This window comes from Muscardinus avellanarius (assembly GCF_963383645.1).
Source record: "Muscardinus avellanarius genome assembly, chromosome: 1".
Taxonomy (NCBI): domain Eukaryota; kingdom Metazoa; phylum Chordata; class Mammalia; order Rodentia; family Gliridae; genus Muscardinus; species Muscardinus avellanarius.
The window spans coordinates 34,442,162-34,458,045 of NC_137786.1; the positions used below are offsets into that span (position 1 = coordinate 34,442,162).

General features: G+C 34.1%; 1 protein-coding gene across 2 annotated transcripts in view; it reads right to left on the reverse strand.

The window, feature by feature from the left end:
- RICTOR (RPTOR independent companion of MTOR complex 2) overlaps nt 1-15,884 on the reverse strand; it is a gene marked incomplete at both ends in the record, with an annotated part of 113,416 nt that overhangs the window by 48,541 nt on the left and 48,991 nt on the right. For both annotated transcript variants that reach the window (XM_080698909.1, XM_080698908.1), the window contains 2 exons: nt 3,415-3,541; nt 8,531-8,594. In XM_080698909.1, coding sequence (XP_080555035.1) covers nt 3,415-3,541; nt 8,531-8,594 — 191 coding nt within the window. The remainder of the gene's footprint in view (nt 1-3,414; nt 3,542-8,530; nt 8,595-15,884) is intronic.

Sequence of the window (15,884 nt, forward strand, 5' to 3'; positions counted from 1 at the left end):
GCTTTGCTGAGGTTTTCCCTCCATTATTTGCAGTCCCTCTGGTATCCCTAATACTCCCTAGCTTGGGCATATTAGAGAAAATTTACATCCCTTCTCTTTCTGTGCTGGCTAATCTCACTTAACATAACTCACTTAACAGGTCTTTCCATCTTCTTGTGAATGAAATTATTTTGTTGTTCTTTATTGCTGAGTAGACAAAGCCTACACAATGGGAGAAGATCTTTACCAGCTACCACTCTGATAGAGGGCTAATATCCAGAATATACAAAGAGCTCAAAAGACTACACTAGCAAAACAAACAACACAATTAAGTGGGCAACCAAATTAAATAGACACTTCACAAAAGAACAGATACAAATGGCAGATACATGAAAAAAATGTTCAATATCATTAGCCATCAGGGAGATGCAAATCAAAACTACACTGAGATTCCATCTAAACCCAATCAGAGTGGCAAACATAAAGAAATCCAATAACAAGTGCTGGTGAGGATGTGGGGAAATAGGTACTCTTTTACATGGTTGGTGGGAGTGCAAACTAGTTCAGCTGCTATGGAGATCAGTATGGAGATTCCTTAGAAAACTGTGAATAGATTCACCATATGATCCGGCTATACCACTTCTGGGTATCTTTCCAAAGGGGTTGATATCAGAGAACTACATTAACATATGCATACCCACGTTCATAGCAGCACAATTTTCCCAATAGCCAAAATATGGAACCAACCTAGGTCTCCATCAACAGATAATGGATTGCAAAATTATGGGAAATACATAAAATGGAATTCTACTCATCAATAAAGAAGGACAGAATCAAGTCATTCGCTTCTAATTATTTTACTTCAGTATATGTATGGATACAGGTATATGTATGTATATAAAAAATTCCTTAAGCTGGGCATGGTGGCACACACTTGTAATCCCAGTATTTGGAAGGCTGAGACAGGAAGATCACAGGTTTGCGGCAAGCCTCACTGACTTAGTGAGACACTGTTTCAAAATAAAGAATAAAAAATAGGGCTTGGGAGTGTAGCTTTGAGGTAGAATGCCCCTGAGTAATCCCCAGCTGCAAAAAAAAAAAAAAAAAAGAATAAGAAATTATTTTTAATTTTTTTTTTTGTGGTACTGGGGATTGAACTCAGGGGCTACACCTCCAAGCTACACCCCTAGCCCTATTTTTTATTCTTTATTTTGCAACAGGGTTTTACTGAGTTGCAAAGGGCCTCACTAAGTAGTAGCTGAGGCTGTCTGCGAACCGTGATCTTCCTCTGTCTCAGCCTCCCAAATGCTGGGATTTCAAGCGTGCACCACCACACCCGGCTTAAAAATCTCATGATTATAATACTCTTAAAATATTCTCTTCCTCATTTCTTTATTAATCTTTGGTTTTTCTGAACTTTGAGTTTTCTAAACACTTAAATATATATTTAATTTTTTTCTTTTTCCAACTAACAAAGCTTAGGTTAAATACTCTTTTTTATCTTGTTCCCTAATTAGGGCTTTTAATTTTATTGTTGCTTTCCTCCTGCTTACCATGGCATTATTTTTCGTCGTTTTCTATTTCATATCTATCTCTCTATATATATTTTTACTGGGGATTGAACCCAGGGGCAGTCCATCTCTGAGTTCTTAGATTTTAGTTTTTATTTTGTAACAGGGTCTCACAAAGCTGCTGAGACTAGCCTTGAACCAGCAATCTTACTGTTTCAGCCTTCCAAGTACTGGGATTACAGGTATGCACCACCATACCCAGCTATCCCTTGCCCTACAATGACTCTCCTACTTAGTTTTTACTTAATTATAAAACATTTAACATGATAAATTAACCATGAGTATAGCTTTCCAGGGATCCCATACATTGGCATGTAGTAAACATTTTATTGTCCTAAGTTTCCTTAATCACATTTCTGAATTTGTCTCTAAGCCAACAGGTATTGTGGATAGTATTCTTAAACCCTCTATAATAGTGTTCGGTTCTTCATTTTTTTCTTTAGCTTACAATTTTTTATTAATTTATTACTTCAAGGGAGTAATGTGCCTTATACCATTCCTACTTTAGGTGGTAACAAAAAAATCTCACTTTTATTGTCATTTAAAATTATATTTCTTTGATAAAAAGTGAGGTTTGGATATAAAGTGTCTGTGTGTCTGTGTGTCTCTGTGTGTGTAAGGGCACTCTATCTCTGAGTTATATCCCTGGCCGCTTTTATTTATATTTTGAAACCTGATCTCACCAAGTTGTGGTGCACTGGCCCCAAATCTATAATCTGTCTCAACCTCCAAGTACTGGAATTACAGGCATATACCACACACCCGGCTGAACATTTACTTATTTGTTTATATTTTTTAATATTTATATGGTGCTAGGATTGAACCCAGGAGCATTCTACTCCAAGTCACACACCCAGGGCTATTTTGTATTTTACTTGAAAACAAGGTATAACCAAGCTGCTGAGAGACTCACTAAATTGCTGAGGCTGGCTTTGAACCTGCTATCCTCTTGTCTCAGCCTCTCAAGTACTGGGATTATGGGATTACTGGTGTGCCTAGCTCCACCTGACTTTTTAGAATATGTCAATCAGATATGTATTTCTTTGAGGATTATTTGCTTTCTCTATTGACTTGAATACAATTACTCACTTTGTTACACTTAGTGCTTTGTTAGTTGTAGCAACACTTGTTTTCTTGACTCTTTATACTAAAATGTATAGCTACTGAAACACCTATACAAATTGTGTGTGTGTGTGTGTGTGTGTGTGTGTGTGTGCGCGCGCGTGTGTGTGTATGTGTGTGTGGTGCTGAGGATTGAACCCAGGGGCATTCTACCTCCAAGCAACACCTCCGGTCCAATTTTTTATTCTTTACTTTGAAATAGGGTCTAGTTGTAGAGGATCTCACAAAGTAGCTGAGGCTGGCCACGAACCCAAATCTTCCCGTCTCGGCCTCCCAAGTACTGGGATTACAAGTGTGTGCCACCACACCGGGCTTTCAATTTTTTTATAATTTTTTCTTCCAGCGATCACGTAGTCATCAATGTTTCACTCTCAGTTTTTTCCTCATTTAACTCTTAGATCCTTTTGAATTTAGAATTCATTTTTGTGTGCACTGGGTTGTTCATTACTTTAACCCACATCAAAATGTAGTGATTCATGTTAGGTCACCAGACTACACATTTTATTATAATTACTAGAATTTGGATAATTCCTACACTACACCTAATGATGAATAAAAAGATTTATATAACTTAATGTCATGTTTAAATTATTTTTCAAATAACAAGGCCTCTATTTTTCTATCAATAAAATATTTTTCATACTTTTTTGTCCTATAAAGTATTTAAGTACTAGAGGCATTAGGAAATGCTATATAATCTTTATGAAATACTATACTTTCATTACTTGAAGATAATTCTGACCTAGTTCACAGATAATGGCAATGCATGCTCTGACCATTCTGTCCCTTTCTTGAAGTCCATCATTTCCAACTGCAATTAATGAGTTGGCCACAGAACTAGGAAACAAGGAAGCATTCACAGTAATCATCTGTAACAGAGGAATAAAAAAAGTTATTTCATCATACATTTTTTAAAATTACTTTGTTCAAATTGAGATAATTAAGACCAACACATATTCACAAATCCAGGCACCAATGTTAACTTTCTGTTTCATATAAATACCTTGAAGGATCACTAGAACTAATAATTTATATAACAAACATAATCATTACTAAAGAAAAAAGTTTTTTTCCTAATCATCCAGACTGTGAATTAGTTAACCAACAAGATTTAATGTTTCTGAGATTCTAAGTCACTCTAGAATAGGACCTACATCTTAAACCATTTTTCAGTCCTAAGACAAGTAAGTGTAGTAAAAACAGCAGGCAACACACTACCATCACATCCCTGATTCCTTCCTCATATACAGTCATCACCAAGTCCTACCAACTTACCTGAGGACCATCTTAATCCCTTCCCTCTCTCTCCATCACATTAAATGATTTGGGTTCTTATCCTCTCTCACTTAGATGTAGCAGACACCTAGTGCTTTCCCTCATCTCTAGCCACACAGCACCATAAAAATCTTATTGCTAAACCAGAGGAATAATCAATAATAATAATCTTTTTGGGTAAAAATCCTGATGTAAACAGTCCATATGTGATGATACGACTCTCACACGGAATGAAATATCCAACTGGCAATCAGATGTGGTATTCTCAAGACAGGTGACATAACATCTTCAACTTAAAAAAGAAAGAAAGAAAGAAAGAAAGAAAGAAAGAAAGAAAGAAAGAAAGAAAGAAAGAAAGAAAGAAAACAAATCAAGGGGCTAACTGTTACTTAACAAAGATTATTTGATAGGCAAAGTATATCAAAACAGCAGGCCCCCAGAATGAAAATGTTTTATTTGGTAGGGAGAAAATTAATCTGGCCTGATTGCTACTGAAATTAGAAGCCTGTTGGAAAAATAAAAACTTGTGCTAAGAAACAATTAGAGGATGAAATCTAAGTAAATGAAAAAGAGTTAAAGTCTATACAGGATCAAAGAAAAGATCTATGTTGGTTAGAGTTGTTGTAGATGGTTTATGTTGTTTAAGTAGGATTAAGTTAAACTGGAATTACAAATACAGTTTCACAATCATAAAATATATTTCTGATTACTGTCAAGTTTACTAAAAAAAAAAAAAAAAAAAAAAAAGCCAGGCATGATGGCAGACGCCTGGTAATTCCAGTACTTGAAAGGCTGAGACAGCAGGATTGAAGATTCTCAGCCAGCCTCAGATATGCAGTGAGGCCCTCTGCAACTTAGTGAGACCCTGTTTCAAAATAAAGAATAAAAAATAGGGATGGAGGTATAGCTTGGAAGTAGAATGCTCCTAGGTTCAACCCTCAGTTATTTTTTTAAATCTACTACAAAAGCTTTCAAATCTTTCAAATTTCTAAATAAGTATTTTTCATCAATCAAAACAAGAAAGAAAGGGAAGAAAAAATGGAAGAGTAAAGAAAACTGATCACCTTGGGTGAAAAAAACTAATCCCTCATATTATATTTTAATGCTTACCAGTCTATTATTATGCTCACAAGGAGCTTCCAAGACAATCTGCCCAAAGAGCAAAATGCATGTATTATAGTCTCCAGAAAGCTGGCTAAAAACCCAGACAATTTGGCTTTAAGAGCTAGATATACTGTAAATGAACTATGTTAACCTTCGCCAAATCAATTACCTTCTTTGGACCTCAATTTCCTCATTTGAAAAATGAAAGATATGTATGATGAGTTAAGTTTCCATAATCTCAAGTACAGCATAAAATTCTATTCTATGAATCACATGTGTCTACTAGACATATACTTAATTCAATAGGTTTTTCTATGAAGAAATACATAACACTTAAAATTTTACAAGTGAAATCTTTCTACTTATTTGCCAGGGAAATATATGTTAAAAAAAACTATTACATTTTGTGTAAATCAGAGAATGTTTTGTTCATAAATCAATGAATATTCAATAAAGAAAAAATAAGAATGTGGTCACTATTAATTTTAATAAGTTTTTTGGCATAACAGGACAGACATATATGTGATAAAGATCAGGACTAGGTAATAAATTTGTGGAATACAAAGGAAGTCAGAAACAGTAGTTCTCTAACGGGATGATCTGAAATTTGAGATGAGTCTAGAAGATGAATAGACTGTAGAAAGAGGTGAGAATGAAAGGAATAGCAGTGTCTACAAACCTGGTGGCATAACAAGAAAGGTGAGAGAAATGGTTGAGCCAGAGTGAGCTCTGAATGCCAACAGAGGCATGCTGAACTTAACTCATTAGCCAATATATATTTGCAAATTTGAATACTGGGCTCTTGTTCTTGCTTTGCCACTATTTTGCTGTGTATCAAGGGCCTGTGATTCTTCAAAACCAAATCCTTACAACTATAAACAAATTAAGATATTAAACATAATAATACACTAAATAGATATGGCATAAATAAAAATTATAAAGAAAATGATGGCTTATAGTAGTTGTACAGTAAAAAAAATAGGTAAAAGAAAAGGGTAGCAACAGTTCACCACAGAGAAATTTCACCACAGAGAAATTATATTGCAAATGAGTGAGACGAAAATCACAAAAACCTGCCTGGATGGAGTAGTAGTAAGGGATTAGAAAAAAATCAGAGACACACTAAAAAAAATACATAACCCTCCAAATGAATGGTATAAGTGAAAGAGAAGAAAAAGTAACATAAGTATTACTTATTCATAGAATAAATATCCTAAAGTAAAAAAAAAGTTTTAGCTTTCATTTTAAAATACATTAATAGTTATAAGAAAAATTTAAATATTTTTGAATGCATATAAAATACCTCAGAATGACCTACAGTTATAATATTAAAAGGTGATTTCTACTACTTCAGTTGCCAAGGTACTATTTGACACAAGAAAAGTGTATTTCAGATGCTAAAGGTACTAATTAAATTGTAATTTCTTTTACTAATAAAGCCATCATCAACTGTGCTTTACCTTTAACTCTTTTAGCTAAACCAAGGAGAAACCCCTTGCCACCACTCTTCCTCTGAGCCTATATCCCACCAAGTAAAAGCAATTTTCTAGCTGTCGGATTCACAAATGAAGCTGACTCAAAATACATATCAAAATAAACTGATGTTCTTGTCATGGTGCTATTGTCTTTAAAAATTTGTTTACTTTTATTGAGCTATTTTATCAATCAATTTTAACTTGTACAAAATAGTTCACAAAACTGAAATAAAATAATAAATAACCCAAAGAAGCTGAATTTAATTGTTTGGATCAATTCAAAGTTGTCTTTTCATTGGAAAGCAATTTCTGAAGCAGCAATTCTCAAAAGTCTGGGCCAGAAAATTCTGTGGACACCTAGGACATTTTTAGAGATGCTGTAAAATTAAATCTATTTCCACAGCAACACAAAAACTAATTATTTGTCTTTTTATTTATTCCTTCATAAATATCCACTGATGTTTTATAGATATTCCACTATATGTGTTAGCACAATAGCCTTCAGAAGCAAATATAACAACCTAGCTAGCTGTCTTTTATCTGGACACATTAAAAAGATTTGTAAAAATCTAAAACAATGGAACTCTTCCCACCAATTTTCCTTTTTTGGAAAATATAGTTATTTTCATAAAATATGTTACTTGTATTTATATGTAATGAGTTTATTGTTACTTTAATATATTTATGTTTTAGTTCTAATATGATAAATATTAAAATATATAACTCCAAAACATTGTGGTGTGTTCTTCAGAACTTTTGTGTTAATAACCAGTTATGGTGGTGCATGCCTGTAATCCCAGTAACTTGGGAGTCTGAGGAGAATCACAGGTTTAAGACCAGCCTCAGCAACTTATACCCTATTTCAAAAATAATAAAATAAAGATGGATGTATAGCTTGGAGGTAGAACATCCCTGGGTTCAATTCCTAGTATCACACACAAAAAACAAAAATTTGTTTTATTGTTTTGAATATCATAATATCAAAGAAAAATTATATGAATAAACAAAAGTTATAAATCATTTTAGATTTAAATAGGAAAAGCCAAAATACGGTCCTGATACAATGTTTACCTATACAAATGTTTCCAAATCTATTCCAATATCATTTATACTTGAATTTCAATCTTTTAAGACATACTTGTCCATTTCCTGCCAACTGTGGGTACTATTACTAACCACAAGGTAGACAACTAGCAGAAAAAAGAAAACATGAGGACCCAGTGTACATTTTAACTCAACAGTCTGGAGCACGCTTGAAATTCAAAGGCAGGGAAAACCAAATATAGCTAAAATTTGCAACTGTTAAATAATTTTAGACATTTTTACATCAACAAACATACACTACCTGAATCTCATCAACTTTTAGGAGGAAAAGCCATAAGTGTCTTCGGCTGTGCCTATAGTGACTTTACCTTCAGTTCACTATACAGTTGGCTGTTAGGGCATCCCATTAAACAATAACTAAGAAGAATCCTTTGAAGGCCTCTCGTGAAGCATTTAAGATTTAATACCCTTGCACAAGGAGCTTAAATTGTGACCTTTTTATTCTATATAAAATGGCCTGAATTGTTTATTGAAACTACCCATGGATTGTATCTAAATTCATCTTTTAAACAAGCTTATAACAATTTGTGACAGCTACTTAATAGTATTAACTACTAGCACATATTTTAGAGAAAATCAGGATCCAAAGCAAGTAATCCTCTTTTTTAACAGCTTATCAAAGTAGTAATTATGTTTACACATTAAATGAAGGAAGAAATTCTCTTCACAATGAGCAGTTTATAAGATTATCCTGTCATCAATCACATATAAGAATTACACAAAATATTAATGCTTACCTCAAAGACTAATAGCTCTATTTAATTCATACTACTTAACAAAATAAAATCGCTTAATACAATTTTAGCCTTTACATTTTAATTTTACAACAATCTAATCTAAAAATACAAAGAGTTAACATGAAAACCATGAACTTGCCTTACTCTCACACATTGAGCATACCTTTCTGACTAATCGAAGTGCTTGTGTCCTCTCTACCTCGTTGCTCTGCTGTATGTCAATGCACCTAAATAACATACAAAAGATTAATCAGTGGTAAAAACCTTTTAAAAACTTTGTGTTATAATATCATTTGATCGGATTATCTTTATATTAATAATAAAGCCTTAAAACATGGTTTTCCAGTACCAGGAAATACTTTTTTAAATATATTTTTTATTTAAAAACCCAACTATTTCAAACTTCAGGAAAAAACAAGAGTAAGTAACTTAGAGGACCATGTCTATCTATAAAGACTCATAAACATACACATAGAGCAAATCATCAGACATCTACCAAAAAATATTCACCTGTCTGATTAAAGTCTTCAGACATTTTATAAAAATTATAAAGAAAAAATATTTTAATCTTTAGTTCAATTGTGATTTTAACCAAGGCTTAAATTTTATATACTGTGATTGTTTTATGCATTATCTATAAAAATTTGATTTTAGCAAAATATAACACTGAATTCTAATTTCTCCTCAAAAGCTGGTATTTGATCTAATATCACTGAATTTTCCTTGTAGAATTTATTAAATTAACTAGTAGTCTTTTTCATGTGGTAGCATCATTAATTTTTTAAGTTTAAACAGTTTGATATTCTAATACTTTATATGTAGGTATCTTATTATTCAATATCATTTTTTTTCTGTTCAAATTCATCTGAGGCAATTCTAATACAAAGTACGTAAGAACCCAGAATCCCCAAAACAAAAACAATAAAACACACAAAATCCCATTTCAGGCCATCACAAGAGAGACTTATATCAGACCAGACTTCCTGCCAAAAACAACTATAAAGGTTGAAAAAAACCACTTTGTATAACAATTGTTAAAGGGCAATGGATAAGAGTTCCTGAAAAGAGAAGCATATGGGAACTAAACATAAAACTCTTTTTCCCTTGGGGTCATCGGCCAATCCCTAGATTTAGGGATACCAAGTCAGAGCCAGAAGCAACGTGTGGCAGGACTGGAAAGACAGAGGTTTAACTTCAGATCAGCTGAAGTGTGTGGGAGTTGAGGAGCAAAATCCCAAAGAGAAGAAAGCATAGAAAAGTGAACTAAAATCTGTATGTAATGTTCTCTCAAGACACTTGCCAGTTTCTATGTTGTGCAAAATCAGGATTACAATCCAAGAAACCAGGCCAAAAGTTATATTGAAAGCAAAGAAACAGGGAGGACAGCAGATACATAATATTTTAAAAGTTCGGATTCAAGGCTGGTCAAAGTGAAGAAGTTCTGCTAAGCATTGACATTTCAATTTAATATCCCAAAAGCTGCTGGGCGTGGTGTTGCATGCTTGTAATCCCAGCATTTTGGAGGATGAGACAGGAGGATTGCTCAGGTTCAAAGCCAGCCTCAGCTAATTATTGAGGCCTTTTGCAACTCAGTGAGACCCTGTTTCAAAATAAAGAATAAAGCCGGGCATGGTGGCGCACGCTTGTAATCCCCGCGCTTGGGAGGCAGAGACAGGAGGATCGCGCAGGTTCGAAGCTAGCCCCGCGCGCTGGCTTAGGAGACCCTGTTTCCAAATAAAAATGCAAAAATAGGTCTGGGAGTGTAGCCCGGAGGTAGAAGGGCTTCCAGGAACCCCAGTACCACCAAAAAAAAATAAATAAATAAATAAAGAATAAAGCCAAGCGTGGTGGCGCACGCTTGTAATCCCCACGCTTGGGAGGCGGAGACAGGAGGATCGTGCAGGTTCAAAGTCAGCCGCCTTGGCTTAAAAGACCCTGTTTCCAAATGAAATATATAAAATAGGTCTGGGAGAGTAGCCCTGAGGTAGAGGGGCTTCCAGGAACCCCAGTACCACCAAAAACAACAACATAAAATAAAATAAAAAATAGGGCTGGGGGTGTCACTCGGAGGTAAAATGCCCCTGGATTCTATACCCAATACTGAAAAAAAAAAAAAAAAAAAATCCTAAACTGTCACTTCTAGGAGTAAAAGCAAAGTCTGCTAATATTCCAGAATAAAACTTCACTTTACTAAAGGAACAATAATACCATGATCCAGGGTCAAAATTTTTAAATACAAAGGTTCACATTCATTTAATTGGCAAGAGGCATGGTAAGTAGAAAAATAAAGGGACAGAGAACCAAAAGCCAAAAAAAAAAAAAAAAAAATACACCAGAAGTAGACCACAGGTAAACTGGGCATGGTTGCACACACGCCTGTAATCCCAGTACTTGGGAGGCTGAGACAAGAGGACCACAGGTTCAAAGACAGCTCCTGCAAGTATGAGACTTTCATCAACCCTGTTTCCAGCCAAAAACTAAAATAGGACTGAGATGTAGCCTGGAAGTAGAATGCCTCTGGGTTCTATCTCTACTACCACACACACACACACACACACACAAAAAAAAAAAAAAAAAAAAAAAAAAACCCACAGGTGATTCACACCTAAAGGAACCTCAGCTCAAGAAAATAAAAGGCAAGATGGAGAAATGGACACTGAACAATTTAAAGAATAAAATCTTAAGACAATAATTAAAAATTAAGAAATCAAGAGACTGATTTACTAACCACCTAGGCTGTAATATAATAGGCAAAGAGAAAATAAACACTTTCAAGTAAAAAAGATTAAAAAGCACCACAAAAGTAAGAGCATCATAGTAAGAGAATCACAGACATGGGGTATTGGGGGGAAAAAAATCCAACATGTGTATAGATAGTACCAGAAGATAGACTGTAATAAATAAAGCATTTAAAGAGTCCAAGGGAAAACGAAATAGCATTAACAAGAAGAGAAACCATTTATTGTCCAATAGGGAAAAAGTAAAGAAAAAGCCAGAAGATAACTTAAAAACATTCAAAAATAGTAACTGAGCCGGGTATGGTGGCGTACACTTGTAATCCCAGCATTTGGGAGGCTGAGACAGGAGGACCCGGGTTCATGGCCAGCCTCAGCTACTTAGTGAGGCCCTCTGCAACTTAGTGAGACCCTGCTTCAAAATAAAGAATACAAAATAGGGCAGGGGGTGTAGCTTGGAGTTTGAATACCCCTGGGTTCCATCCCCAGCCCCTCCCCCAAATAATAATAACTGGTGGCAAACTAGCTTTAAATATTAAGATAAAATAGAGTTATTCAATCAGACATGGGTCATATACCCATAATCCTAGTACTTAGAAGGCTGAGACAGGAAGATCCAGGTTTGAAGCCAGCCTCAAACAACTAAGGGATATACTAGCAAATTTACCACATCCACTCTCAAAATAATTTTAAGAAAGGGATGGGGGAGTGACTTGGAGATAGAATGCCCCTAGGTTCAATCCCCAGTACAAAAAATAAAAAAGATATCTATAGACAAAAGATAAGAAACCTCACCTCTGGTAGATCCTCATTACAAAAAATGCTAAAAGAAAAACATCAAATAGAAAGAAAGCCCCCAACTAAGAAATGGGCAACTGAATTAAACAGACACTTCACAAAAGAAGAGATACAAATGGCCAACAGACATATTAAAAAACGTTCAATATCATTAGCCATTAGGGAGATGCAAATCAAAACTATACTGAGATTCCACTAACCCCAATCAGAATGGCAAGCATAAAGAAATCGATAACAACACATGCTGGTGAGGATGTAGGGAAAAAGGAACTCTTTCACGCTGTTGTTGGTAGGAGTCCAAACTAGTTCAGCCACTATGTAGATCAGTGTGGAGATTCCTCAGAAAATTGGGAATGGATCCACCATTATGATCCAGCTTTTCCAAAGAGGTTGAAATCAGAAAACTACAGTAACAAATGCATACCCATGTTCATAGCAGCACAATTGGCAATAATATGGAACCAACCTAGGTCTCCATCAATAGATGAATGGATTGCTAAATTATGGAAAATACACACAATGGAATTCTACTCAGCTATAAAGAAGAACAAAATCATGTCATTCACAAGAAAATGGAAAGACCTGGAAAACATTATGGTGAGATTAGCCAAGCACAGAAAGAGAAGAGACATTTGTTTTCTCTAATATGCTCAAGCTAGGAAGTATTAGGGATACCAGAGGGACTCCATATAATGGGGGGAAACCTCAGCAAAGCCAGAAAAGAAGGGTAGGGGAGGAAGAAGGCTAAGTTTAGTCAATAAAAAAGCAACATTCGAATATAGCTTTTGTGTATGAATACACGTGAATATAACAGTGTTAACATGGACACTCAGTATTGAGGGAAGGAAAAGGGGAAGTGGGGGGGAGACCAAGTACTGTGTGAATATATGCCATTGTCATCATGATCCACTTATGATGTGAGATTATAGTGCACCAACAAAATAAATTTTAAAAATTAAAATTAAAAAATGGAAAGCAATCCACAATAAAACCATGAAAATGCAAGAAAGGAATATTAGAATGGGTATGTAATACACATAGAGTTGCGATTTAAAACAATAAGTGATAAATGGGGTTAAAATAAATGAAAGAGGTAAATCATAACAATAGATGAAAAGCAGAAAAAAAAGAAGACATAAGTTCTAAGAGGTTTCTTGCATTGTTCTGCTAGTAATAAAATTGGTAGAAAATATATCAAGGATTCAAGACATAATCTCTATTACTAGAAGACAAAGACTGTAAGCAAGATACTAATGAAAATGAAGAAAATTCTTAATTATTCAAAAACAACAAAAACACAAAATATAAGAACAGACATCACAAATAAGCACTAACAACAAACTAACAAACAAGTATATTAAAAAACAGATGACAAACTCATAAATACATATAAGTAACTACATTAGACATAGTCCATACATCATGCATATAATAATCTAAATTCTTCATTTAGGAGATAGAGGTGATCAAATTAGATATTAAAAAAGAAAAACTTGATGTTTACATGGGAGAAACTTAAATATAAGAACCAAAAAGGAAGTAAAATGTTAGAAAAAGAGGTATCAAGCAAACACTAAGCAAAAGAAAGGCAGTGATTACTTTTTATTAGAAACTATGAATAGTCATGTAAGAAGTATTAGAAATAGGGGGACATTTCATAATTAGAAATGATTAGCCCAATATAATGTTTTAATTCTACATATAAATATAACAAGTTTTTTTTTTTGGTGGGGGGATGGTACTGGGGGTGGAACCCTGGGACTTTCTATCTTCGATCTACACTCCCAGACCTATTTTCTATTTTATTTGGAAACAGGATCTCACTAAGTTGATGAAAGCCTCACTAAGTAGCTGAGGCTGGCTTCAATCCTGCGCAATCCTCCTGTCTCAGCCTCCCAAGTGCTGGGATTAAAAGCATGCACCACCATGCCTGGCTGAATATAACAAGTTCTAAAGTACATAAGTAAAAAACTAACAAAAAAGTCTGAATAGTACATTTATTAAAGAATTCATAATTTTAAGACTTTCTACAACAAAACAAAATACTCAGCCTAATGATAATCACTGATGAATTCTACTAATCATTAGGGATAAATAAAATCAATACACATATTGCATAAATTCTACAAAAAAAAATGAAAAGAGTTTTATAAGGCATACTCCTGGTACCAAAACCAGGTGATATTAGTGTGTGTGTGTGTGTGTGTGTGTGTGTGGTAATAAGGGTGGAACCCAGGGGTTTTTCAACCTCTGGGCTATACTCCCAGACCTATTTTATACTTTATTTGGAAACAGTGTCTCACTAAGTTGCTGAGAGCCTCACTAAGTAGCTGAGGCTGGCTTTAAACCTGTGCGATCCTCCTGTCTCAGCTTCCCGAGCGCTGGGATTACAAGCGTGCGCCACCACGCCCGGCTCAGGTAATATTATTAATGAAATGAAAAAATAAAAGTCAATACCTCTCATGAACATAAATGCAAAATACTAGCAAACTAAATTCAGTTATAAAAAAGGATAATACATTACAAACAAGTATTATTTATTTCAAGAACACACACTAGAAATATAAAAAATTTACTGAACACCTACAGAAAGTATAAATCATGGTGAAATACTGAATACTTTCCACCTGAGTTCATGAGCAAAATACTCATTATTTCTACTCAGTGGCATGGTCTACTAAGTGTAGAAATCAAGAAAAACAAGATAAAAAGACTGCAAAGAAAGCAGTCATTATTTGTAATTAATGCCGTGTAAATAGAAAATCCAAATAATCTATGAACAAATATAATTATAAACTGAATTTAACAAGGTTGCTAGATAAAAGGCTAACACCTTACCCCATTTTTTCTATATATTTGTAGCTAAAAACACTAAAGCCAAAATTATAGATTATATTAACACTGTTACTTTTAAAAGCCTAACAAACATATGTAAATCTTTATAACTAGTTCAAGATCTCGGCAAAAAAAAAAAAAAAACCTTACAAATTTTGCTGGGGATAAAAGTTCCCAATAAATTAATGTTTGGGATAGTCAATCAAAATGTCAACTTACCCCAAATTAAATTAGAGCTTCAATGCAATCTTTACTAAAAATCTCAGCAAGTATGTGAAAATAAATTATTCTAAAATTTATATGCAAATGCAGAACCCAGGATAGTCAAGATAATCTCCAAGAAGAAAAGTTTGAGGACTCACATTAACAGATTTCAAGACATATTATAAAGTTACAGTAATTAGAAGAGTAAAAAATAGTGTGAATAAACAAACAGACCAACTAAAGAGAACAAAAAACAGAAAAAATAGATCCATACTTAGCTGCTTTACAGCAAAGGCAATACTAATCTAGACACAAAATAAAAATCTTTTCAACAAATGGATATCCCTAAAGAAAAATGAATTGACTTGATGCCCACCTCATACCCTACATAACAATCAAATATGATAAAATCAAATCAGGTATTTCAAATCAAAACAAACTAAAACCTTTAGAAGACAACACAAATCTCTTCCAAAGGGACCAAAAGCACTTTGGATTCCATTAAATATGAACTTTTCTCCATCAAAGACCTATTAAAAGAGTGAGGCAAACGAAGTATTCTTAATACATGTTCTTGAAAAAACTCATGCAGAAGACATCAAGAATTAGTACATAATAAGAAGGACAGACAACCCAATATTCAAATGAAAAGACAGGACAATCAAATTGAAAACAAGCAAAGAAAAAGTAAATTAAAACCAAAATAAGAATCCACAATATCTTACAACCATACCAGAAAAGCCATAATTTAAGACTGAAAACAATAAATGGAGAGATACACTCAGATATTACTGGAAGTAGTGTAGATCCGAGTACTTGGAAAACTATTCAGCAATATCTATGAAGGCTAAACAAGCCTGCCTCAGAAATTTCAGTTCTATTTATATCTATGAGAAATGAATACGTAATGTCCACCATAGATGTGTACAAAAATGTTCAAGGCAA